The sequence below is a fragment of the Paramacrobiotus metropolitanus genome, unplaced genomic scaffold, assembly GCF_019649055.1.
Source record: "Paramacrobiotus metropolitanus isolate TYO unplaced genomic scaffold, Prichtersi_v1.0 Parri_scaffold0000007, whole genome shotgun sequence".
NCBI classification, from domain to species: Eukaryota; Metazoa; Tardigrada; class Eutardigrada; order Parachela; family Macrobiotidae; genus Paramacrobiotus; species Paramacrobiotus metropolitanus.
The window spans coordinates 375,755-399,728 of NW_026570227.1; the positions used below are offsets into that span (position 1 = coordinate 375,755).

The 23,974-nt window shown below is 44.1% G+C and overlaps 1 protein-coding gene across 3 annotated transcripts; it reads right to left on the reverse strand.

Annotated features, from left to right (window-relative positions):
* Nucleotides 1–7,682: 7,682 nt before the first annotated feature.
* On the reverse strand, nucleotides 7,683–19,618 carry LOC129582285 (uncharacterized). 3 transcript variants are annotated; one of them, XM_055473778.1, is made up of 12 exons: nucleotides 19,478–19,618; nucleotides 18,616–18,899; nucleotides 18,143–18,333; nucleotides 17,272–17,591; nucleotides 16,835–17,023; nucleotides 16,238–16,473; nucleotides 15,755–16,000; nucleotides 15,639–15,684; nucleotides 15,148–15,572; nucleotides 14,996–15,086; nucleotides 14,166–14,851; nucleotides 7,683–8,386 (listed from the first exon to the last, which is right to left on the reverse strand). In XM_055473778.1, the coding sequence occupies exons 2-12, from the start codon at nucleotides 18,838–18,840 to the stop codon at nucleotides 8,105–8,107; spliced, it is 2,937 nt and encodes a 978-aa protein (XP_055329753.1). In that variant the 5' UTR covers nucleotides 18,841–18,899; nucleotides 19,478–19,618; the 3' UTR covers nucleotides 7,683–8,104. The 3 variants fall into 3 exon arrangements, with proteins under 3 accessions (XP_055329753.1, XP_055329751.1, XP_055329752.1); XM_055473776.1 differs by lacking the exon at nucleotides 7,683–8,386 and having other exon boundaries at nucleotides 13,370–14,851; XM_055473777.1 differs by lacking the exon at nucleotides 7,683–8,386 and having other exon boundaries at nucleotides 13,370–14,851; nucleotides 16,835–17,003; nucleotides 17,255–17,591.
* Between the last annotated feature and the right edge of the window lie 4,356 nt (nucleotides 19,619–23,974).

Consider the following 23,974-nt stretch of genomic DNA (forward strand, 5'->3'; position numbering starts at 1 on the left):
TTTTGGTTGTTTGATTTTGTTAATGTTGTTGTTCAAATATTCTTTTGGCTATGCCATGAATGTGCAACTGTACATCTATCTATACGGACATAATGAGCAAACCTTTTCGATTTTTTCCTTAACAGATTTCAAATGATGAACCACACAAATCTAACAGGTTTACGCTGGTAAATCACGGAAATTAGCAGGATGATTTAGGATCTTAGCAGCGCCAAACTGCCGTTTCTGCGGATGCGGTCCTCTTTCGCAGTTCAACTACAAAACACCCGACGAACTCACACATCGCACACCACAGTTCATCAGACAACACTGCACTGGTCGGGCGGTACATCGCTTTCGCATTCCCGTAGTCCCGGTACGCACGGGATGACAGAGCGTGCAGACAAATGTTGTTCTGCTTGCTGACGTCCAAATTAACCAGTTCGGCGCTGGTCCACTGGACACCTCGGTAATGTGAAGAGGGACTCGGATCGCAACTCTGATACTGGTGTAGAATCTACACAGATGGTTCCAGAAATAATTGTAAATTTGTGACACGCACAGCACAGACCGTTCAAGGTCAGTGCGGTACTTGCGATACCTGAGTAAGACCGTCGTAGAAGTTCCTTGAAGTGGCTCTAATCTATTCCGATACCAGCTTTAAAATTACCGGATTTTCGTCATTAAGATTATCTTTGAATATGTTCCAGGCCTGAGTGGAATCGATGGAGTCCAAATGGAAGTCTTGCAACGGGAACCAGAATTCCACGGTTGGACAGATATCATGCTTGTCTTTCAACCGTAGAATCGAGCATCAACAGTAGAATCGAGCATTTGCGGATAGTTATGCCATCGTTTCCCGTTATCCCATTAGATGTACTCCGATGTTATGGCCCGTTTGGCCCGGCTGATGTGCTTGCAGATGCAGCTGTACACCGCGTAATCATGGCACCAGAACTGGTCAGCGCGCTGTAGCTCAGCACTCCGCTCTCCCAAACTGCAACGTATATCGATGCACACTCGCGGGCAACTGATGATATCTGCCCACAAGGTACAGACACGGCGACAGCGCGTTCGGTTTATGGTGTCCAGAGACAGGAAAACTTCCTCCAGCAGCACACTCGGCAACGGTAGACCGATTGCCAGGGCGTGGTCCTTCGATGTGGTCGTGTGCAGCCCGTCGAGCGCCGCATTCTCGGTGATACTACTGATGAGCATCTGTCCCAGCAAAACATATCGACTTTTGTTGAGCAGGTTCAAGTTTATCCCGTATTTCCATCAAAAAGTTACAGATAGCGCGAAAGCTGCGCTAAGAACGAGTGTCATTACACCATGTCCACCACAATGACAAGTTCACCTGAAACAGCAACAGCTTGTACGGCTTGCCGGCTTCTTAAAGTTCTAGTGTGAGCAAAAGCACGACCGAGGAGAAGTTTGAAATTTCTCCTGGATCGGGCTTTTGCTCACACTAGAACTGTAATTCTCAAACGTCTCAAATTTCAAATTTGAGAAGGTCACTCTACATCACGATATAAATTTTTTAGCTGATTTGTTTACAAAATTTGTTTACAACCTTACGTTGTTTTGTGTTTCGACCGTAAACAAAATAAATTTTAACCGAACCGCCCCAGTGACCGGTCAGCAGAACGGTTTGCAGTGCTTACACCGCTTACCGTTCCCATGTTGCCCAAGCGGTTAACGAACACGCCGCTCTGCAGCAGCTACCGCACCTCGTCTTTGAACTGGTGGAGTGTAAGCACAGATACCTCAAACCCCAGGTCATCTGGGTGAAAAAGTGACCACGCATAAGCTGATTGCGCTGACGCTCCTCAGGCTGTGGAAGCAGCCGAATCTGTGCGACGGGCAGTAATTCCTGGACCTAATACCCCGCCAGCACCGCCTCAACCACTGCGTGAGAATGCCCCAGTAGCTCGGGGCATGCGATGACGGTAGCGGGATACCATTTTCAGGGATGATTGGGATGCTCGCGCAGCAGCACCTCCACGGCCGGTGCGGGTTGTTGTGCGCCACCACTTGCGCGGATACTTGATCTCTTCCACTTGACCCGAGACCTTGCCGTATTCCATCAGCACCGGATGCTTTTTTTTTGTCAGTCACCATCAGTTGCCAGTGTTGAAACTGAAAATACAGCGCGATTAATTGGAAAATTGCCGAGAATTCTTTGTAAAACTGAAAACTTTGAAAAAGATTGCGTCATTACATGATGCCCGGGAAAGACCTGGGTGGGAACAAAAAATAATCGCAGAGAACTGTTGACAGTAAAACATGTTAAAAGGGGTACCAGTACGGCAGTACCTATTTCCTATAATATGATCCTGCTACGCTTTGGTCATGCAGTGCCCGCAAAAAGCCATTGCACTTTCCTCGTATATGTATAACGTTCTGTGTTGCAAAATTAGAGACATTTTTAGTTGTATTTAGCTTTGTTTGACAAATTCTCAATCCGGCTGAAACGTGGAGCGACATAATCCTCGTTTCGCAAGAATTGATGCTTGCCTCCAGTTTTCCTTCAGGGGCCAAAACAAGGCTCTTTCTGGAACTTAGAATACTTTTCAACCGACCACAGGGCAATATTTCGGGCATCAACTGCAATTGTTAACGAAAGATCTTGGCCGATAGTGCACTTGCAAACAAGCGTTCCCAGTCGAAGGTACATCAATCGCTCAATCAAGATACGGAATCGGTTATTCAGTTACTCACGTACAGCGCTGATCAGTGTAGTTTTACGTGGTGAAAAACAGCGCGGCAGTAACTGCATTTAAATAGGGTGTGCTTTTCACATTTTCCCCAATTCCCGCGTAGTTTAAAAGTTTGTTTGTCCATAAAATGGGAAGACATTTTTATGTCTCAATATAGACTATTCATGGTGATGCAGTAGACATGCTGTTTTCCTAAGCCTCCTGTGTCCACTGACCAAACCACACAGTCTACGCTGTACAACACATGTTCTCGCCGATTGATCGGTGTGTCTTCGCAAGGGATTCTTCAATGGCACTGCCCTTGCCCTGTTAATCAAGGTTCCGCCGGTGTGTAACCACCGGTTGATCACTGATTAGCTGGTTAAGAACAGGCCACACTCATCCCAAACAGCGGCTCACTGTCGTGCCCTCAAAACCGTGTTTTCCCGTCGGTTGTAACACAGTAAGAATAAGGATAAAGCCTCGACTCTATTCAGGCTTTTGAGCTGGGCCGTCACGTGATCATAGATGAGACGCTTACAGCATTGAGCTTACCGGCCGACCGTTGCAACGGTTGCCAGTGGCTGCCATAGACTTGTATGTTAAATTCAAACCATCTTATAAGATTCATTCTGCATCCGTTGCCAAAAACGTTATCATCAGAAAGCATAGAATTTTTTTATCTTTCTTTTGAGCTATCGCGCAACCGTGTCCGATCGAAACAAGCAGAATTATTTTATTTGGTACCGTAACTGTTTTAACATACAGTGGACGTCAAAATTGTCTTACATCTTTTTTAATTACAAAACGCGCGCAACCAGGCACTTTTCTGTACTCAAACTACCCAATTTGGGACTGGCCATCGTCCTGCTCACATTTACACTTGCACCTTTCGCATTTCCCAACAAAAAATATCGACCGATACCTCAAACGAATGAGGAAGAAATTTCAAGCATTTTGATACCAAAGAAGTTTCTTTTATGAGACGTAAAAGAAAATCGACGCATCTAAAGTTTCTCATAGACTTAGCATACGATCTGAATCCACGGCTTGGTTTCAGTTTTCACACGGAAATCGTATACATACTGTGTCTACGACAAGTCAAAATGGCTTGATTTTCTCTCAGACCTCATACAGAATTACCTATTTAGTATCGAATTCTTTTCTCTTTCTTTTGAGATACTGCTTGATGGTTTTCGTTGGAAAATGCGCAAGGTGCAAGCGTTTAAATTCATGCGCGTTTCCTGTTTACTGGTCATTCGGTCCCGGACCGAATGTAAGACAATTTTGGCGTCCATTGGAATAGTGTACACTGTACAATACATAACGGCGTCTCATCTACCGCCACGCGACTTTTTTAGCTCTCAGGCCTGTATAGAGTCGGTCCTGATAAAGCGTATAAGAGCCAATAGATTTTGAAATGTTTTGGGTTTTGTCTGGTTTCGGTTTTACATTAATTTCTTTATGGGAACAAAATGCACTTAATGCAGAGGTTACAAGGTGGTCGGTGAATGCTTCCGCTTTTCTTTTCAAACATCAAACCGATCCTCACTCAAGTCTTGACCGCTTCTTCCATGGGCCAAAAATGCAATGTTCATGCACATTGACCGCAATTTAATTTTAACGACAGATCTTAACCGATAGGGCGCCCGGAAACAAACAAGTACCGTAGTATGCACAGTTAACGCACCATCGCGTCCGTCGATCTGTTATCTTATGCTTATGATCAGTAATGTAAGTTGTGAAGTAAAACAGCGTTTGTTGTATTTATAGACAGCGCGCCTCTTAGACTCACATGCAGTTTGACTAACGCCTCTTAGACTCGCATGCAGTTTCACTAACGACCTCCTTCAAGAACGACCTCCTTCAAGATGCGCTCGCTCCACAGTCTGTGCTGCAGAGTTTCTCATGAAGTGGTTGATGTTGCTCACGGAATGTTTTCTCCAGTCACGCTTTAACGGCACTAACCTTATTTTGCACATGTTTGGTTTGCCGGTGTGCACACATCCGGCTGATCATTAATGTGCTTGATAAGGACAGGCTGTGCATTCCAGGTGGCCGGGAAGGCTGGTTGCTGGGGCTTCTGCAACCGTGTTTTGTTATCGGTTCTAATACAGCGAAGTCCTAACTCAAATCTGTATGAAACAAATTATTCCATAGTTTTCTGGTGGCGTTCTTTGCTTCGGTCTTATGGTCAGTGGTTGTAAAATCTCTAAGAACTACCATATTCGCAAACAAACAAGAACGGTTGCTTTGCTGTCCTCTTCCCCGGCTGTTCTACTATCATTCAAAACAGGGCTGACATAGTTCAAATGGCTAGCTCAAAGTGGTGAACCTCTCTCGTATATTTTTGGTTAACTGCTGAAATTGCGGTGCAGTTTTGGGGGAAGTCTGCCGGTAGATAATATTACTTTGTTATGATAGTAGAATATAACAGTTAAACGAGGAATCAGCGATCAGCTCACTCCTGGGCGAAAGGAAACGAAAACTCAACGTGATTACAGTGCACCGTTATTTTCCTCCCACAATGTCCTACACAACATCAACGGCCACCGCAGCATAATGCTGCGATGCAGAAAGGAAAAGCAGACAGCGTAGACGACTAAATCTACCGTAGACTACAGCATAGTGTAGAATTTATTGTTAAATTCTGTTTTGGCCACGCCCATTGACCATGGCAGATGAAACTAATTTTTTCCGTTTATTCTAATATTCTGTTTCTTTGCAAAAGATCAGAATAAATTTTTTGAATTTACATCCGGTGACAGGGCCCTGGTGAGCTTTCGCAACCGGCTACTTATCAAACAATCTATGCAGTAGAATGATGTGCGCCGGCACCACTCACTTTTTAAATTAATTTTTAAAAATCGAAGCACCGTGCCCAAGCATCTCAACGAAAACGATTTGGCTACTGCCGTCGAATAGTTAACGTTAGTTGTTATTATTACTTTCCGGCTGGCTTAGGAATCTACTGTCAAAAATTTGTTAGGCCATCCCCCAGAACGTGCGGTCAAAAAATTAATTTGGTTCTGCCTATAAACAGTGTGAGTACACATATACATAAATTATAAAATATAATTTTCGTCCGACCTCCATACGTGACGGTGCAAACCATTTTTTGACTATCCGCATTGCGCAATAAGCGTTATCGATTCGCATAGGATAAAGTGTCAAAAATTCATAACAATTATTTGTTTTATCAGACGTATTGGTCATCGAGACGTAAGGCCCCGACTAACGCGCCGCCGGGATGCCGCTCCAGTAACCCGACCTGTGAGCGGTGTAGAGTGAAGAAGAAGCTAGCAAACGAAAATAAAGGGAATACGGTATGAAAAAGTTGCCAGCGGTGTTACTTTGGGGTGTGGGAATGCACAGGATTGTTATCCCGGCAAATATTTCTTTTGGTTTCGCACCATTAAGAATTCCCTAAGATTGAATATTTATTTTTCAGTTGAAGTGGAGCCTTACTGTCATGGCCGCACGCCGCGTGGACAACGGGACGGTTTATTGATACTGTCCGTATTGCCAGCGTAAGGTTGATCAATTCTGGGCGTACGAAGACAGCGTCCAAGCACTTGCTGGGCCGCTTCGTGGAACCGCTGCAGGATGCCTGCAAGTGCGGGATAAACCAACTCCAAAGGCGGGCAGACTATTTGCTCTGCTGGCTTCCGCAACGTCGGCCGCGGTTTCGTGTCCTGGTCGACGCCGGCGTCCCCTTAGTGCATCAGATGCCGTCGAAGCGGGGTGAACTGGAGAAATGGGACCATTACGATCGGTTGGTCCGCGGCGTCGTGCACTTGCCTTACCTGCAGTCACACTGCTTCCTCTCCGATAAGCAGCCCGCACGAGACTCGACCCTGTTTAAGGCAAGAATCTGGTCTTCGCCGCCCCCTGCGCTTGGCTGACCGAGCACTTACCCAAGGACTTTGTTCCGGAGAGTCGTGACCGCGCAACAGCAGCGGCCAGTGCTATGGGACACCATCCGCGGTCGCTTAACGGTTAACGACACACCCCCTCGCATGGACCACCGGCACGAAATCACAAGAACATCCTGCGTCAGCAGTCGCGCGTCAGCAGTCGCGCTTTAAAGGGCCGTAGAACATGGCCGCCGATGACGCCAAACCCGGAGTATCGAATGGTTGGTAACCTCTTATCAACAGCAGTGGGACTGCACAGTACTTAAAGCTGTTAATGATTACCGTAACTGATTAGATGCGGCATACGGTAAACTTGTACGCATCGAGCGCATCCGAGCCAAGGGCTAATGCGTTTTCTACAGGGTAGCGGATCAGCAGAAAGCAGCTGTGGTCGTGTAAGTGTTGCTGACCCTCAGTCCCTCACTGATTAATAAAAGTGACCCGGTACATTGCATATCCTCGGAAACTTTATCTTCCTCGCATTTTCATTTAACACCTTCGTTTTTTAATTACTTTTGGAGTTTTGGTTATGTGTATTTACTGTACATGCAAAATCCGAAGAAGATCGGTTTATAATGAAACTGTTGGTCCATCTGAACGGCTGAACGCTTTTAAACTTTTGGAATTCTGATACTTTCCCACTGGGGGTCTCTTAGGTTTTCACGGCAATGTGTTAAAATTAGTTGGCAGTACAATTTTAAATTTCATTTTGAAAACGAAGGTATTTGGAAGCGCGAGGAAAAGTAAGTTCCCGAGGATAAACAATTTACCGGGTCCCTTCCTTCAAACCAGACGTCATTTCGAGTGCATTCTCTTGCAGTGATGCAGAGGACGTTGCGGAATGCCAGATTATGCAGAACGCGCACTCACAACCATTTTCGCCGACTCGAATGGCTCTAAAGGACAACCGCACATGCGCGGTTGTCACTGCAGTAAGTCTGGTATAACAAATTGACTCGCGCGGTGTGTTTCGTCACTGGTTTTTTACAATATCAACAACTTAAAAACTGTTCAATCGCTTTTAAAATTTTCAAGTACTCTGGAAAGAGTAAGTTAAATTTAATATGCTGAAACAAAAGGCCGAAAGAAAATCGGTTTTGGAGGAAAACAATCCAAGCCTGGCCACTTCAAGGTATCTTGTATGTCGCCCGACTTAACAAAGATGGGTGAAAACGGCAAATATCCTACCAAAAAGATTGTTTAACGAACAGCATTCAGAGCATTGCATTCATAATGATTCATCCATACAAATTGACATTGCGTCTAAGAATCCGTAAGAGCTACATGTTTCCGCCAACTCTGACAGCAGCCGAATGTCGTTTGGCAGTAAATCGACAGTAGACCATGGTGCACAATGTTTGGTGTCGTAAATCTCGATTGCGAGCGCGTGGTTCTCGGCGAGGCTTCGGCCGCCGCAGACAAATATCTGATCATCAATAACACAAGCAGCAGGGCAATATCGCGGCTGTCTCAGCGGGTCTATGTCTTCCCACACACGAGTATCAAGGTTCAGACGAATGCAGTCAGATGAAATAAAAAGCGCGATGTCCCGCGTATAGTAACAAATAACTGCTCTGCAATCCAGTCATCTGGCACAGTCGGGCGACGTCCCCACAAACATCCACCGATAATGTATACGCAGCTGTTAACCACCGCCATTCCAAATTTCGATCGCATTCTCGGCAACTTCTTTAAGGCTTCCCATTCGTCGGTGAGCGTATCGTACCGGTACAGGCTGGTCGAGGTAGCGTAATATATCCACCAGCCACTGCTTCCACATAAGAAGCCATCCTGCAAATGAGAAATAAGATTCAAATTGTCGGCTGTGTTAATTGCTTTCATTAAAAGCGGATCAATTTTTCTTAAGTAACAGCGCTGATCACAAAACGCGGTTGAACTTTAATTTTTAAATTTTCTGCCCTCCGTTTTTTCGACAGTTTGCTGACTGACATATTGCTGCTTACAACAACCTCCTGACCAAAAAAATTTGCCGTTCAACAATTTTGTTGTCAGACCTTTGTAAAAACTATTTTCTTGACCGACTTCCTTATACGTTTGCTTTATTGGTTTATTTGCTTTCTGAGTGGTTTCTTAAGATTTTAGTGTTAACTAACGTATTTTTTACATTTGTAGGATAATTGTTTTAGATTTCTACGGTTCGTACAGATAATTTTAGCTTTGTTTCTTCATTTTCTTATTTTTTGCGTGCTACTTTAACGTTTATTATTGCTTCCTTATGATTTTGCGCATTGATCATCTTTTTCTTGTTCTTTACGTTTTGTTCTCAGAAGGTTGTCAGCAGAATGCTCAGTCACGCATTCTGTCGATCATCGATTTGTCGTTTCGACAAATTGTCGGGAAAACTTTTTGTCGGTCAGCAAAAAGTCACCAGCAAGTTGTCGGTCAGAAAATTGCCGGTGTGCTGCTGAACGCACCCCATTTCCACGGGAGCATTCCATCGCACTTCCATCCTGCCAGTGGCTGTATCGATTTCCATAAAACAGTCATTTTGGTCCCAGAAATAACCCTTACGGTTGGCCGTGATGAAGTTTCTAGCAGGAAGCATTTCAGGGGACGGTCGTGGTAGAAACTACCAAGCCTAACCTATTTTTATCCTATACTGCATGTACTCGTACATCTGTAACATCCGATGTGCTATCGTTGTGTTGTATATTCCGGTAATGGTTAAAAGCCGGGTGCAGCCGGAATTAAGCATTCATTAGTTGCACCAAGCCGCAGAACATCGGCGGCTCTCGCTCTCCCATCTTATTAAAGTCCATTTCATTTCATACTATGTATTCGTATCTCTTTACTCGTATATTGCATATACTCATAGTGTTACGTAAAGTAATGTTAGCAGCACGGGTGCTAACATTTGGTGCCGAAACCGTCTGAATCGGTTGTGGCGGAGTGCACGCTGCTACAACTGATCAGCGGAATCTTCATATTCCGTGTTATGGTAATTGTGTGGATTCAAAATGTATTATTTTAATTGTGTAGCAATTTTCAAGATATTAATGTTACGTATATCCCCTTCTGTACTTATTATTTCTCCGGATCCGGAATGCCAAGAGAGGTTTGAATGAAGGAAGGTTATCTTTGGCATAATTTAATTGAATTATTTGCGCGCCGGTGTTGAATTTACATAAATCATTTTCGCGCCAGTGTCATTGAAAGACAATTATATTATTACTCGAGTTAAAATCTTTTCACTTTTCAAAAAGAGAATTACAATGGAATTCTTGTAGTCGACTGATAATGTTTTTATACAGCTGAAGATTTTTTTTCGGTTTGTTAAAACCAGGTTTCTAAATTTTTTTCAATAACAGCCGTCGGAACTGTTATTTTATTTCCCCGGGTGAGAAGTGTTGAGTTGAAAGGTAAATATTAAAAAACAGACGTCTTATGAAATTTTCTGTACATTTTTGAAGGAAAATTTAGGCATAATAATTACCGTCATTTTTGAGGTATTATTTGCTTGGAAAGGTGTTGCAACACGTGAAATATGCTTTGCATTTTTGAATCGCGTAAAGTTTGTAATTTCGAATTTTCGTTATAAAATTCGCTGTTAAATGAAGTGGTAAAAGACTGCGTAGAAAGGTCAAGACTGAAATAAGCAGAAAATTCTGTACCATTAAGCACTGAAAAATTGTTCATTATTACATGTAACCCTGCTCAAAATTTTCTTTAAAGGTCACCATAGCTTGAAATATATAACAAAGTCATTCGGAACAAATTATAAAACCATGTCCTAAAAATGTCTAAATTAATATCAGTTAAAATGTTTTCCGATGACTAAGAAGATGGTATAACTGTTGTTATATTTAAATTTGGTACGGTCGATTACCATTTATGGGCAGTTGCGTACGTCATTGGGACGGGGCCTAAAGGGCTGCTCTAATATTAGCTGCTTTCCTTAGTTGGCGGTGGCCAGTGCCTCATACGCAGGGAGAAAGAGGTTATGGTTAGGTACGTACTACGCGATTTCGTACAAAGTGCCTCTGAAGTGCAGCAAACGGTCAGTTTTTGTTACTTAAACCCGCAACAGTTGCAGTCCTTGTTTCAGTTGAAACATTTTCGTTAGTTAACGCATTCAAACCTTTATGTATGCATACGATTAACCGGTCAGGTTGACCTTTGGTATAACATTGATGAAACTTTTCCTTGTGCTTTAAATGAAACTTTTTGACCTTTTGTTTTCAACAGCGGTTATCTTTGATAACTTGTTCGTTACGCCGGCTGATACTCAAGCTGAATCTATAGCTCTTCTTCAAGCACGAATTGCTCGCACTGATTGGTATCTTTTGATATTTGCACCTATTCAGTGACAGGTACCTTGTTATAGCACTTTTACACTGCAGTTATTATTTCAGTGTACTGTATTTACTTTAAAAAAATAATTGTGTAATATTATTATTTATTGGTTATCTCTTTACCCAGTGGTACAGAGGTAGTTTACCCAGAGGTAAACAGGCAGGTTGTGTGGTTTGCGAAAGAATTTGGTTTTCACTTACGTTCGAAGTTACTGTAGTTGTTCTTTACCCAGTGGTAAGGAACTAGTCTACCCAGCGGTAGACAGGTAATTGTGTTCACAGTGTGTATTGGTTAATTATTTGCAAATGGATTCTAAAGGACCAGCATTAATTAAGGCATTCATTTATAATGCAAAAGTTTTAGCGTTGCTCGACACAGGGTCAACTTTTACGTTTTTAAATTTGGAAACATATCAGCAAATGGGAGACCCTCCGCTTATTGATAAAGCAGATAGAAAGTCGGTTAGAACAGCGTCTGGTCACAGGATATATGCGTTAGGTTCCGTAGACCTTGAAATTACAGCTTTCGGTAGTGAGCGTACAGTAAAATGTTATGTCATGAGGCATAACCCAAAAAACTATGATCTTATTTTGGGCTGGAGTGACTTCAGAAGTTTTATGGAGCCACTGTGCAAAACTGAGCCAGCTTTAAAAAAATTTCTGGATAACTACTTTCGTAAAATAGAACCTGACCCCAACCTTGTAAGTGATATCGAGGGTTGTTTAATGGCTATGGAATACGATCAAAACAATGAAGTGGGGTATTCAACAAGTAAAATGGCAGCTCACCTACACCGTATTATTGATCGCGCTTACGAAAGCGGTTACAACGATGGTTTCGAGGAAGGGTATCAGACTGCGTGTTCTGATCATGGCATTGACCCAGACGGCGCATATGACGAGTGCGACTGTGGTGATTGTGATATCTGCTGTGGCGGCCCATTCTTTAACAGCCCTAACAATATAAAAAACGACTGCGGTGGATGCGGTAATTGCAATTTTTGCTGTGACGCCGATGGAAATTTTTATTACATGCCACCTGATTGTGGTGGATGCGGAAATTGCAGTTTTTGTTGTGATGAGGATGGTTATTATATCTATATGGAAAATGTCGATGAAGATAGAGCATTTAACAACGGGTATAATCCGCGATGGGATGCTAATAACGTAATTATGAATGACGACGACTCAGATGCCAGTGATGATGAATAAATTGTGCTTGCTTGTGTCTTTGATTTTGTGTGAGTCAGATTGCTTCTGTGTGAAAACTATGCTGAAAATTTTGTGCTCTTACATTTTAGCCTAAAAGCCCCAGTGTAAAATGTCCCGCATACCAGCTTTAAAAAAAATAAATAAAAGAGCGCAAAGCGGCATTAACAGTAACAAAAGATTTTCAAAAGCTGGAAAAAGAATAAATGGGACGAATTCAAAATTCATTTTATTTTCGTTTATTTTTGTTTCCTCCACCTGGGCATAAAAAAGCCAAAAGGCATAACTAATAATTGAAGCGCCTAAAGTAGTCAAAAGACCGCAGTGATAAGAGTTCCTGAAATAGAAATGCATCAAGACATGCATTAAAAGAGTTCCTGAGTATGGGTAAGTATTTTACCGCTTCTGCTTTCAACTTACTTTCTTTTTCGGATTATCCATTTAAATTTTCAAAAGAAAAGAAGGCACGTAAATTTGCTTTGCTAAAATAAAACGAGAGGTGCCTGTAAAAGCGCTTAGCGCTTATTAATTTAGTTGTTCATTAAAAATAATTTAGCAAGAAGAATTTCTAAAATTTTTGCATCATCCATCTGGCCAATTCCGCTGAAATACGGATGGATATGCCTCTGCCAAGAAATTTACCAGCTGTCGGTACAACTCCCGCGAACGGCCAGCGCACTAATGGATTCTGATCCCGATCGCGGATGTACCGAAATAACTTGCCAGTGATGATTGAATCTGGCGGCCACGTGAGGCATGCGGCACGAAACCATCCGATAAGAAGATAATTATTATGATAAATATGCGATATGTACTGGAAAACGGAATCTCGTGCACGTGGACATGGATGTGCCCTGACTGGACACACATTTAGTGGATTTCTGTTAGCGTAATTGTGTGTCGATTTGAGTGCTCTCGTACTGTTTACGCATTAAAATGTGCATGCTTATTTAACTGCAATCATTGTTCTTTCTGATGTTTATTTTTAAAAGTTATTTTCTTGTTTGCTTGCTCGCTTTCCCATCTTTTTGATGCCAAGGGACGGCATCAACTTAGTCGGGGAGCACTTGGTAGAAACTACCAAGCCTAACCTATTTTTTATCCTATACTGCATGTACTCGTACATCTGTAACATCCGATGTGCTATCGTTGTGTTGTATATTCCGGTAATGGTTAAAAGCCGGGTGCAGCCGGAATTAAGCATTCATTAGTTGCACCAAGCCGCAGAACATCGGCGGCTCTCGCTCTCCCATCTTATTAAAGTCCATTTCATTTCATACTATGTATTCGTATCTCTTTACTCGTATATTGCATATACTCATAGTGTTACGTAAAGTAATGTTAGCAGCACGGGTGCTAACAGTCGTAGTTCACGCCATGTCCCTTTGCCTATATTCCACAAGTGGAATGTTTTATCTGGCTTATGGAGGAGATGCAGTTGCTCAGTGAACACGATTTCTGTATCCGCTAAATGCCGCCCAATAACTGTCAGCTGGCTGGTGTCGATACTTGGAGGGAAGACCATTTTCTCGTAGCTTATGCGGTCAGTAACAGGGTCGAACATTATTAGGAAGGTTCGGTCAGCTCTCCACTTACAGGAAAAAAATATTATAGCGTGTTTTCCTCGTAGCTTTGATAGTACAGTTTTTACTGGTATCCTGTTCGCCGCAACTGGATCCAAACATTTTCGAATGAGATCGGCTAAGTTTGGCGCAGTTTTTTCGCTAACAAAGGGCACGTAACCATCATTTATCTTTGTGGCATATTCGAAATGGGTATAGTTTGGCAAGCGATTTCTTCGCAGCCTGTTTCTTCCAGTACTCCTGCCATTCATCCAAGACGTAGTCGAAATAATCGTCTTCCAACAAGACCGTGAATAGCCGGGAAGATCCGTCTGGATACAAGATATCCAGGTCGAACTGCACGCGGTCGTTGATGTTCCTTTCGTCGGCACGGTGATGAAACACCAGATGCATGTCGAAGACACGCAGGATCTCGGCGGCCGTCATCGTCTCCACCTGCCGATTGGTCACTTTTTCGCCACTCACTTCGTACTCGGCGGTATGACCGCTGCCCACCGGCAAGCTGTTATGCGCGGGACGACAGCTGTCCTCGTCGGTGGTGGGCGGCTTGGTGCGGGGATGGGAGACCCGATGAAAAACATACAAGTTCGCCCAGAAGGCGTCCTTCTCCGGTGGTTCATCGTTGACTTTCACGACAATACAATACTGAAAATCCGTAGTCGGCCCCAGCAGGTTCGCCGCTTCAACGAAGAGGTGCGTAATTGTCTCGTGCGTGAAAGACACTTCACACGCAATCACAGCCGGGTTGGGAAATTTCCCGGTTAACCGTTTGGAAAACTTGAGTATTTTATCCACTTTCCTCAGGTGCACTATGCCACACCCCAAACGATCCACAATTCCCTCTAAATCCACTTCTCCAAGAGCCACAAAATCTTTGCTCTTGCCATTCAACTGCTTTTTGACCGCGTCCATCAGCTCGTTGGCGGCTCCGCTGTGCACGTCCGTCGCGTGGACTACGGCGTACGTCCAATTCATATGGACCAGAATGCGACACGCTCCGCGGTATTCGTTGGCGAAGTACTCCCAGTCCGCAGCGTCGTAGTCGCTGTGCATGCCCACGGCGAACTCCACATCCGTCTCGAACAGCTGGGCGTCGACGAAGTCCTCTACCTGGTCTAGGTCGCGGATTAAATCCGGTTTGTTGGCCATTTCTGCAGAACGATAGAAACGTAGAGTTAAGAGCGAGGAACTTGCACATTCACCAGCATAAACTCGCCACACGCACGAACAACACTAATAATGAAACGCCGACGGCGGCGATATCGCAGCCGTACGGGACATGCACACACACCTACCCACTGTTTCCGGTAGCTCCTGTCCGCTGATTAAGCGACCGACGGAGGTCAGTAAAGTGTTCAACACGGTCAGGAAGCGGGCCATCGTAAACTGCAACATACACATAAGGAGAAATGTGTGGGAAAGGTTACTGGGGGACACGCCGACTCACTTCGCGATTGCCACCGGTCCACAGCTGGCCGACTAAGGGCTCCACTACGCTGTTGAGCTCCACCCGCAAATCTTCGGCAACAGCATACTGAAGAGCCCTGCTTAGTCCACAGGCGACATCGACTACCACTTCCCGCTCCGTGTCGCGGCACTTGCGCAGCGCATGCAGCGCCGTATCGGACAGCTCCCCCGGGGCGGCCAGCGTCGCCGACAACACCCTCAGCCGGGAGCGGCGCTGCAGCAGGATGAGCTGGCAGGCCGAGGCCAGCAGCAGGCGCTGTCGGGGGGCCAGCTCACCGGCCACACTGAACAGCTGCGCCAGTTGGACGCGGACGGCCGCGTATCCGTCGCGCTGCAGCGTCGCGACCACTTCCTCCACCGGGAATGAGCCGGATTTGGCGCTGGCGTCCGCACGCGCACCGTCTTCTGCAAAACAAACGCCAACCAGGTTAACACACGACAGCACATACGCCACACTGGTCCCCAACTGACCCTCTGGTAATGACTGGCGCCGTGCGCTGAAGATCACCCCGATTCTCTGCAAATAAAAACGGACAAGTAGGGGTGAGCCACTGCGAATCACATCCGGGGAAAATTGGCTAAAATACCTCGATTATATCGAGCGCGTCAGCTGGGAAAATGGGCGCTTCCGGGATAAATGCACCCGAGCTGTGCCGGACAGTCGTGAAATGCGGATTCAAGAGGGGAAGACGACGGACAGCGCCCGGGAACCGGCTGCCGACGGACGCGACGAGGAAGCCGCCCGGCCGCGCTCCTCCGCCGGTGTCTGGCTTCGTCCCCTCGCGACGGACGGGGGCCTGTCCGTTGGGAATCCCACAGGGAACGCCGATCAACTGCAACGACAGCATGTTGCCCTGATTTTGTTTAACTTTTACCATTTATTTCCTAATTCTCTAACCTTCCACTGAATTTTCTAAACAATTCACATATATTTATTTTTATTTGTACTTTTTTCCTATTCAATTTTCCATTTTTTTATGTTTTTAACTCCAACATAAATATTAAATTTTATTGTGTTTCGTTTAATTCGGCTGAAAAATTCGGTCAGTTAAGGCGAGGCAATAACGTACATCGCGCGAGGTGAGGAGGTCGGCCATGAATTCGCTGCTGGTGATGTCGACGCCGCGGCCGCTGCAGCGCTCCGCCGCCGGCGTCAGCAGGGATAAGTAGAAGGTGGGACGCTGATCCTGCCGGCGCAGATCATAATCCCGCCACATCTTCGCCCTGCTGTTCCAGAAGACGGATTGGATGGCGTCGCCGCGGTCCAGCGCCAGCTGCCGGTACGAATCCGCGCGCACCGGATCGCCTGCACAAACGTTTATTCAGTATTTACAATAATTCAACAAACAGGCCACAGAATTTTAATTTTCAATTAAGCAAAGAATACAAATCTTTTTTCAGTTTCTTGTAAAACATTTTCCACTATTACTGAACAAAGAACAGGTTCTATATTTTTTTTCCCAATTTATTAAAAAACAAAACCAAGCGAGGGATCTTATTTCTGTAAAAGCAGAGGCAACCAAAAGACGTTCCCAATTTATACGAAAAGATTTTTACGTTTTTGGTAATAAATAATATTTTAAATAAAGAAGAATAGTCATTAAAAAAAATAAAAATCCTGCTTAAGGTAATTTATAAAACTAATTATTTCGGAAGACTGTGCTGACCGGTGAGTTGGTAGAGATCGCTGAGGACGTTCTCGGTGGCGCAGAGCAGCGCGTTGAGATCCACCGGGACGATGCTGCGCGTGCGGATCGTCAAAAAGTCCGCGCTGGCACTGTCCAGCCAGCGCGTCGAGAAATCCAGCCCGCTCTCCGCGCCCGCCGCCACGTTCCCGTAGAAACTCGCCGGACCCGCTGGAAAGGAACGAAAAACATTAACCTTAAAAATCCTGCACAATAAACAAGACAAACAATCAAAACTAAAACAAGGACAATTTTAACAACAATTACATTACAGACAAAAAAAGACGAAAACACTGGAAAAAAGTAAATGAAAAATTTGTGATAAAAATATCAGAGGCATTAAAATACAAAAAATAAATACAAAATTTAATAATAATAAAAATAAAATCATAAAAAGTGCAGGTAACTGGTGGGCGTACTCTGGATGGATTTGTTGAGGATTTCCTGCGCGTGGTGGTAGTCCTCGAAGTAGGACTCGGGGCGCGGCGTGCTGAGGCCGCCGCCCGTGTAGCGGTTGAGCGTCAGCGCCTGTCCGCGAAAATGAAAGGTGGTGGATCGCTCCTTCATCCAGAATTTGTACTCCTTCTCCAGATACGGCAGCATCTTGCGCAACACGAAGTCGGCGTCGGTGGGCGGGACATTGGGGTGCTTGATGTAGTGGTCGATCATCAGCGCCAGCACCGGCGGCTCCGACTGCCGGATGTAGTACACGCGGTTCCCGTTCGGGATAAACCCGTACCTGATAAATCAATCCAGCAACTGACCGCAGCGTCTCACAAAATGGTATTATTTTCTTCAAAATATTATTACTACTCACAATTTTCTTATTTATCACAAATTCAGTTATCACACGATTTTGATTTTATTTGTATTTTATTTTATCTGTACATTTATTCAGTTTTTCGATCGTAATACATTAACGCTTAAAATTGCTTAAAAATAAAACACATAAGAACAACGATCAGATCCATAGGAAATTACTTGTATCTTCGAGATTGTTGCATATTTTAAATTTCCTCCAGTCTGGTTTTAATTATTCAGAATAACGAAACAGGAAAAAGAAATTTGACAGACAAAGGATGCTAAATAAAATTTTTAATTTAATTAATCCAGTAATTTTTAATTTAATTTCACCTAATTAATCAAACAAAGCTAAGCCAAATATAACACCGTTAATCAAACAGCTCTAAATTAAACTGACCCATTTAATCAATTGTTATAATTCAGCATCAGTAAATGCAGTACTCTGTTCTGTATTTGTAAAAAGCTGAAAATTAGGTCGGCACTGACTGGTCGATGAGGTAGGCGAAGTTGAGGAGCACGCCCTTGGCGGTGTCCGTCATGCCCGAGACGAGGAGGCCCTGCAGCGTCCAGAAGGAGTCCCAGTACACTGCGCGGAAACGGCCGCCCGGGACGATGCAGGGATTCGGCAGGCTGATGATGGAGTGACGCGACGGCTCCGCGCTGGCCGACGCCGCCACCTGCGCCAAAACAAATTAAATTATACAAAATAAATAAAAAATACCGCTGCAAATTTAAAAAATTAAAGAAAACCTGTGGGAGAATTCAGCACATAAAGCGCAAAATATACGAAAAAATGGGAAAACAGTTTTAAAAAAGCGGACATGACGTTGGCGCTGTCGTTGCACTCAAAACTATTGAACTGTCAATAAATACCGCCGCATCGGTAAAATGAACATCTTTAAACTGGATAAGAACACCTCGTACAAAAACGCATATAAATCAATAAATAAACACGCTACCTGGCGTCCGAGATCGCGCCAGCGGATGGGGACTGGCTCGGCGAAGGCGCGCAGCGGTTGGTTGACGATGTGGTCGTAGAGGGGGAGGCCGGCCTCCGCGACGGTCTGGCAGTCGGCGGGGATGATGCGGAGGGGACGGCGCAGCGTACCGCGACGTTCAGCGCCCGCGGCACGCCCGCAGGCGCGGCGCCAGTACAGGGAACCGGCCAGTACGCGGCGGATCATCGCGCGGTCCACGGAGCGTTGGATGTGCGAGATGTAGGACTAACCGTCACTAACGCTGCCTGCAGACAGTGAGAAGGAGCCAGTCACAAATGGCAACAGAGAGCGATTCTCTACGATACCTCGTACAACGGTACTACAACCAAGGTACAAGAAGGCCAAAAATTATCGAATCAATCAAACAAATTTCCAATACTGAGTAGCCTGGTGGGATCATTGGAGTCTTACTATTGTAGAACGATAAAATAATAATAATTCATGATGATGAGTAATTTATTTTTTAGTACTGCATGGCTGCGAAATGGTGCTATCATGCGCTGTTCCCTGTACTGTCAGCGCTTCCAGCTACGGAGCGTGACAGAGTCGTACAGCACGCAGCACGTAGAGAGGAACGTCGCTGTCGAAGAAACAACCAAAGAACTATTTCTGAGGCGGAGATGATGCCCAATAGTAACACGACACCCACTCCACAGTCCACAAAATACTCAAAAGGGTCTGCACTGACAAAACAGCAGCGAAAAACAGTTTTCTCGTCTGGCAGACTGCATGCTGCTGGGTGCTGCAGAGTTGTCAGCTCTCAAACACTCAGCACGCAGCCCGTCGCAGTTTGCCAGCCATCTTTCGGCCTGCACCACCTTACCTGGCGATTATTCTAACCAAAATGATCACATATAATCAATCCGAATTATTTCCCATCGAGATTAAGACGTCGCTTATCAAAACCAATCAAAAAACAGCAATAACTGTATAACTCACAGTCTCACAGTCTCACTCTCACAGAATCGACAGACAAGATTCACAAGAACTTTCAAGTTTCAACCACTGGGGAAATCAGAGAAATCACGCTGCCACACCGGGCGGTTGCAACTGTTATACAGGCGTATACGACTGCACGCTTCCGGAAGTTGATATAATATACACTTTATTTTAATCATATAAACAAGACCACAGCAAAGCTGCCAAGAAAAACAACATCGGGTACAAATCATTTCCGATCAGCCAATCTGATATAATACAAGCTGAGCACGGATGAATATTGGCTTGCGACTATTTCAGAATTTTCTAACTGTCAGAAGAATGCAGTATGTTGCAACGTGGTTAGAAAATAAGCTGTTTCCATGAAATTCACCAGAGCAAAACCCGCCCATGTTAGCCCTATGGCATCCATGGCAACAAGCTTTGGAGTGACCGCTGGTCTTGAGGTTCTGCAGATAGCAAGCAAAAACTGGTCTTAGAACACCCGCGGGATCGAGATGTTTCTAAAACATTTTGAAACAGGAAAATCGGATGAGTAAAAGCTGAGATCACCGGCGCCAAAGGAGAGGTGCCGAAATCCTGGCATAGATAATTAGTATTCATATAACCAGTTTACGGGATCTACATCCGTACGTATTGTCGTGGCGGACATTAGTTTCGAAAATTTCGATTTAAAGAAACATACGAATCTTCTGATTCAAAAGATTTTATGAGCCTAAGAATTGTAAGAAGCTTTAAAAACGTAAGAAACACAAGCAACCTAAGAAAACCTAAAGAAATCTAAGAAATATAAGAAACCTAAAAACCTTAAGAAACCTAAGAAAACCTAAGAAATCTAAGAAATCTAAGAAATCTAAGAAATCTAAGAAATCTAAGAAACATTAGAAACTTAAGAACCCTAAGAAAGCTAAGAAACAAAGCAAAAAATACAGATTGCGCTAATCGCCAGCTTGATTACTTTTATTATTTTGCCCTGGTTTCACGTTTTTTTTTATTTTGTTTGCCGATGCGATGCCGAAGGCCGCGGGCTGCCTCTGTCGCTGCTACTGTACAAATGAATAGCCCACGTCCGTCTATGGGGGCCCATGGCAACAATTTCTTTTTGGGGGCCTCTGTTTCCCCGCTGTTGCGCATCGATTAAGCAATAGCGTAAGATTACCGGCGTCGTTGCGACGATTCTAACGCACTTTTCTGCGTGAAAATCGGCCCAGCCGTTCGGCCAATCATTCGGGACAAAGCATACTCGTGTATAAGATGTTACGGATGTACAAATACAAGCTGAGCACGGATGAATATTGGCTTACGACTGGGCAAATAAATTATTTTAAAATTCATACGTTGCAGCGTATTCGAGAAAGCAGTAACAGTTATTTTTTTTGTTTGAAAACAGCTGTTGGGTTTTTGTATAAGAAAACAGATTTTGTTCAGTTTATCGGATTTAACAAATGACAGGGAATGCTTTGCGGTCAACTTGCGGTTGTATCAGCTGAATTTTCCCTTTTCTTGTCGTTTGGCTTAGTGATTGGCCAACCTGTGGACGCTTGCTGTCAAACGGAGTCTATTATCAGTCCAGTCTTTACTAATGTTCAGTTCTTAGATTGTTGACCTTTGTTAATAGAGTTCGTGTCGTTTTGTGGCTTGGCTGCTGTTTTTCTGTTCATTCTGCTAAACTCGCGAAACTGTAATAGCAACTGTAGCCAACGAAGTGTCGTTCAGTCAGCCCACGGAATATAGGAAACGCAGAGGCGCAGCCAAAGCTGTTTCATGTTTGAGCTAATTGAGCAAGTACAGTGTAATGTGACCGTGGTAACAGATAAGCCCATGTTAGCCCTATGGCATCCATGGTAACAAGCTTTCAAGTGACCACTGGGCTTGAGGTTCTGCATATAGCAAACAACGATTAATCTTAGATTACCCGTCAGACCGAGCGGTTCCCAGAACATTTTAAAGCGAGAAAATTGGATGAGTGGGAGCTGATATCATAGCGAACAAAGAGGAGAGGCAGAAAACCTGCAAGAGATGTATAGTATTCATATAACAAGCTGAGCACGGATGAATATTGGCTTACGACTAGGTACTGTAAATAAGTGAGTTAGGATTTTTAGTAGGTCGTAGTATTACTGTTTAGTGAACTGGGTTGCTGTAGGTGAGAGATTTACCGATCTGTGGCTACAGCTCAGGGCACTGGGCTCCAAGGTGCGACAGTGACAAAGTGAAATACTAGAAAAGGGTGATGTGCTTTTCGACTTATTTCAGATCTCATCAAAATCTAAAAGGATACTGTATCAAATTATGAACTGATTGAAATAATTATTAATGCAGGTTTTCCGTCAGTTAACCACAAGAAACGCAGAGGCGAAGCCAAAGTTGTTTCTTGTGCAAGTGCAGTACTTATAACAAGCATGAAGTATAACATGCCCGTGGTAACAGTCCAGCTCATATTAGCCCTATGGCATCCATGGTAACAAGCTTTTGGGTGACCACTGTCCTTAGTAATTTCACAACAGCAAAAGGTCATTAGCCGCACAACACCCACCGCCCTGAATAGATTCTAGAATATTTTAAAGCAAGAAAATTGGTTCAGTAGGAGCTGAGATCACTCGGGACAACGAGGAGAGGCCGAACACCTGCAAGAGATGTTTAGTATTCATATACGAAGTGGCTATGCTACATATGTAACGTACCATGCGCAGTGCAGCACAGCAGTACGAAACTCCTGCGCATAGCCACTTCGTTAAAAATTACATATACTCAATTATCTTCAGCTAACTTATCTTTAAAGGCTACCATCTTCATCCCAGCTGTCTACGAGAAAAAGATTGTTTTCTTTCACAACCTTATCCATACCAGCTACAACAATGGTGGTCTCCAATCCGCCTACAACAAGAAATATTTTTACATTTCTGAAGGTTCACCGGCACTGACCATCAAGAACTGGGCACTGGAAATCGGCCTGATTGATCCGGAATCAGAAGAAGAAGTTCAAACAGTTAACGCAACCGACAATTCCACTAAACGCCCGCTTGTTGGCGAGCCACCAGCCCAAACAACAAAAAAAGGAAGAATTTCAGCTGTACCCACCGGAAACTGACTACCGAACATTCCCTGTCTACAAAAAGATCCTGTCTCCCCGCAGAATATGTCCCGTTCATAAACTGAATGCTAGCTCTTATTTTACATAAAATCGAATACTAATCCCTTGAATACACCGCAACTTATGAATATTAAAATTTTCAGCTGATACAACCGCAAGTTGACCGCAGAGCATTCCCTGTCCTTTGCTAAATCTGATAAACTAAACAAATCTGTTCTCTGATACAAAACCAACTTTTTCCAAACAAAATAATGACTGTTACTGCTTTCTCGAATACGCAGCAACGTAACAATTTTAAACTAATTTATTTGCCCAGTCGTAAGCCAATATTCATCCGTGCTCATCTTGTTATGTGAATCGAAGTGGCTATGCGCAGGAGTTTCGTACTGCTGTGCTGCACTGCGCATGGTACGTTACATAGCAACCATAGTAAAGTGCAACCGTACCGTATTTGCATGACAATGGGTGCAATGTGGTATTAAGTAAGTACGCTGGATGACAGCATTGCTTAATGGTATAGTTTTTTTTTTTACTTTCCCTGAAATTTTTTTGGCCCCTGGGGGCCGGGGGGTGCTCCCATCGCTCTCCGATTTAAAACTAGAATGCACACAATAAGATTTGATTTTTCACTACGTAATAATATGTGCATCGTACTGCATGCGTTCGATGTTTTTTATAGGTTTACATTGCACATGAATGCAAGGCGCAAGGCATGTGATTACTGTAGTGTAACTGCTGGAAACATAACTTACTACCAGGCCCGACCGCTGGATTCCTGCTGTCGGTATCAAGCAATGTACCCATACATGCTTTTTTCCTTGCGCCAGACTCAATGGTGCTACTTCATTCACCTTATGCAGCTTTTTTGTTGCGTCCCCACTGTAAAAGTGTCGAATTTATAAAGAGTGGCACGGAGGCACGCGCCCCTCTGGAATTTTCGAAGAAGTGCGCACTTTAAAAAATAAAGAAGTGGAGTACTCCTATTCCGCTAATGCAGTTGCCGATTTTGTAAAAGACTAAAACAAAAAAACATTTTTTTGTAGAACTCGTACTCTGGCGTTTGTTGGTTTCGCTTTCCGCGCGAATGAAGCTCTCGAGATCTTTACTGTACAAGCCTGTCCGGTAATTTCTTACGAATCAATACAGCGAAATACATACACAAATGTACGACGTAGTGTAGTGGCAATTGCCACAGGGCAAACTCAGCGCGAAATATGTGCTGTTTGTACCTTTACGTAGGAAATTACCGGACAAGCTTGTACATACTTTATTTATTCAGTCTAAAAT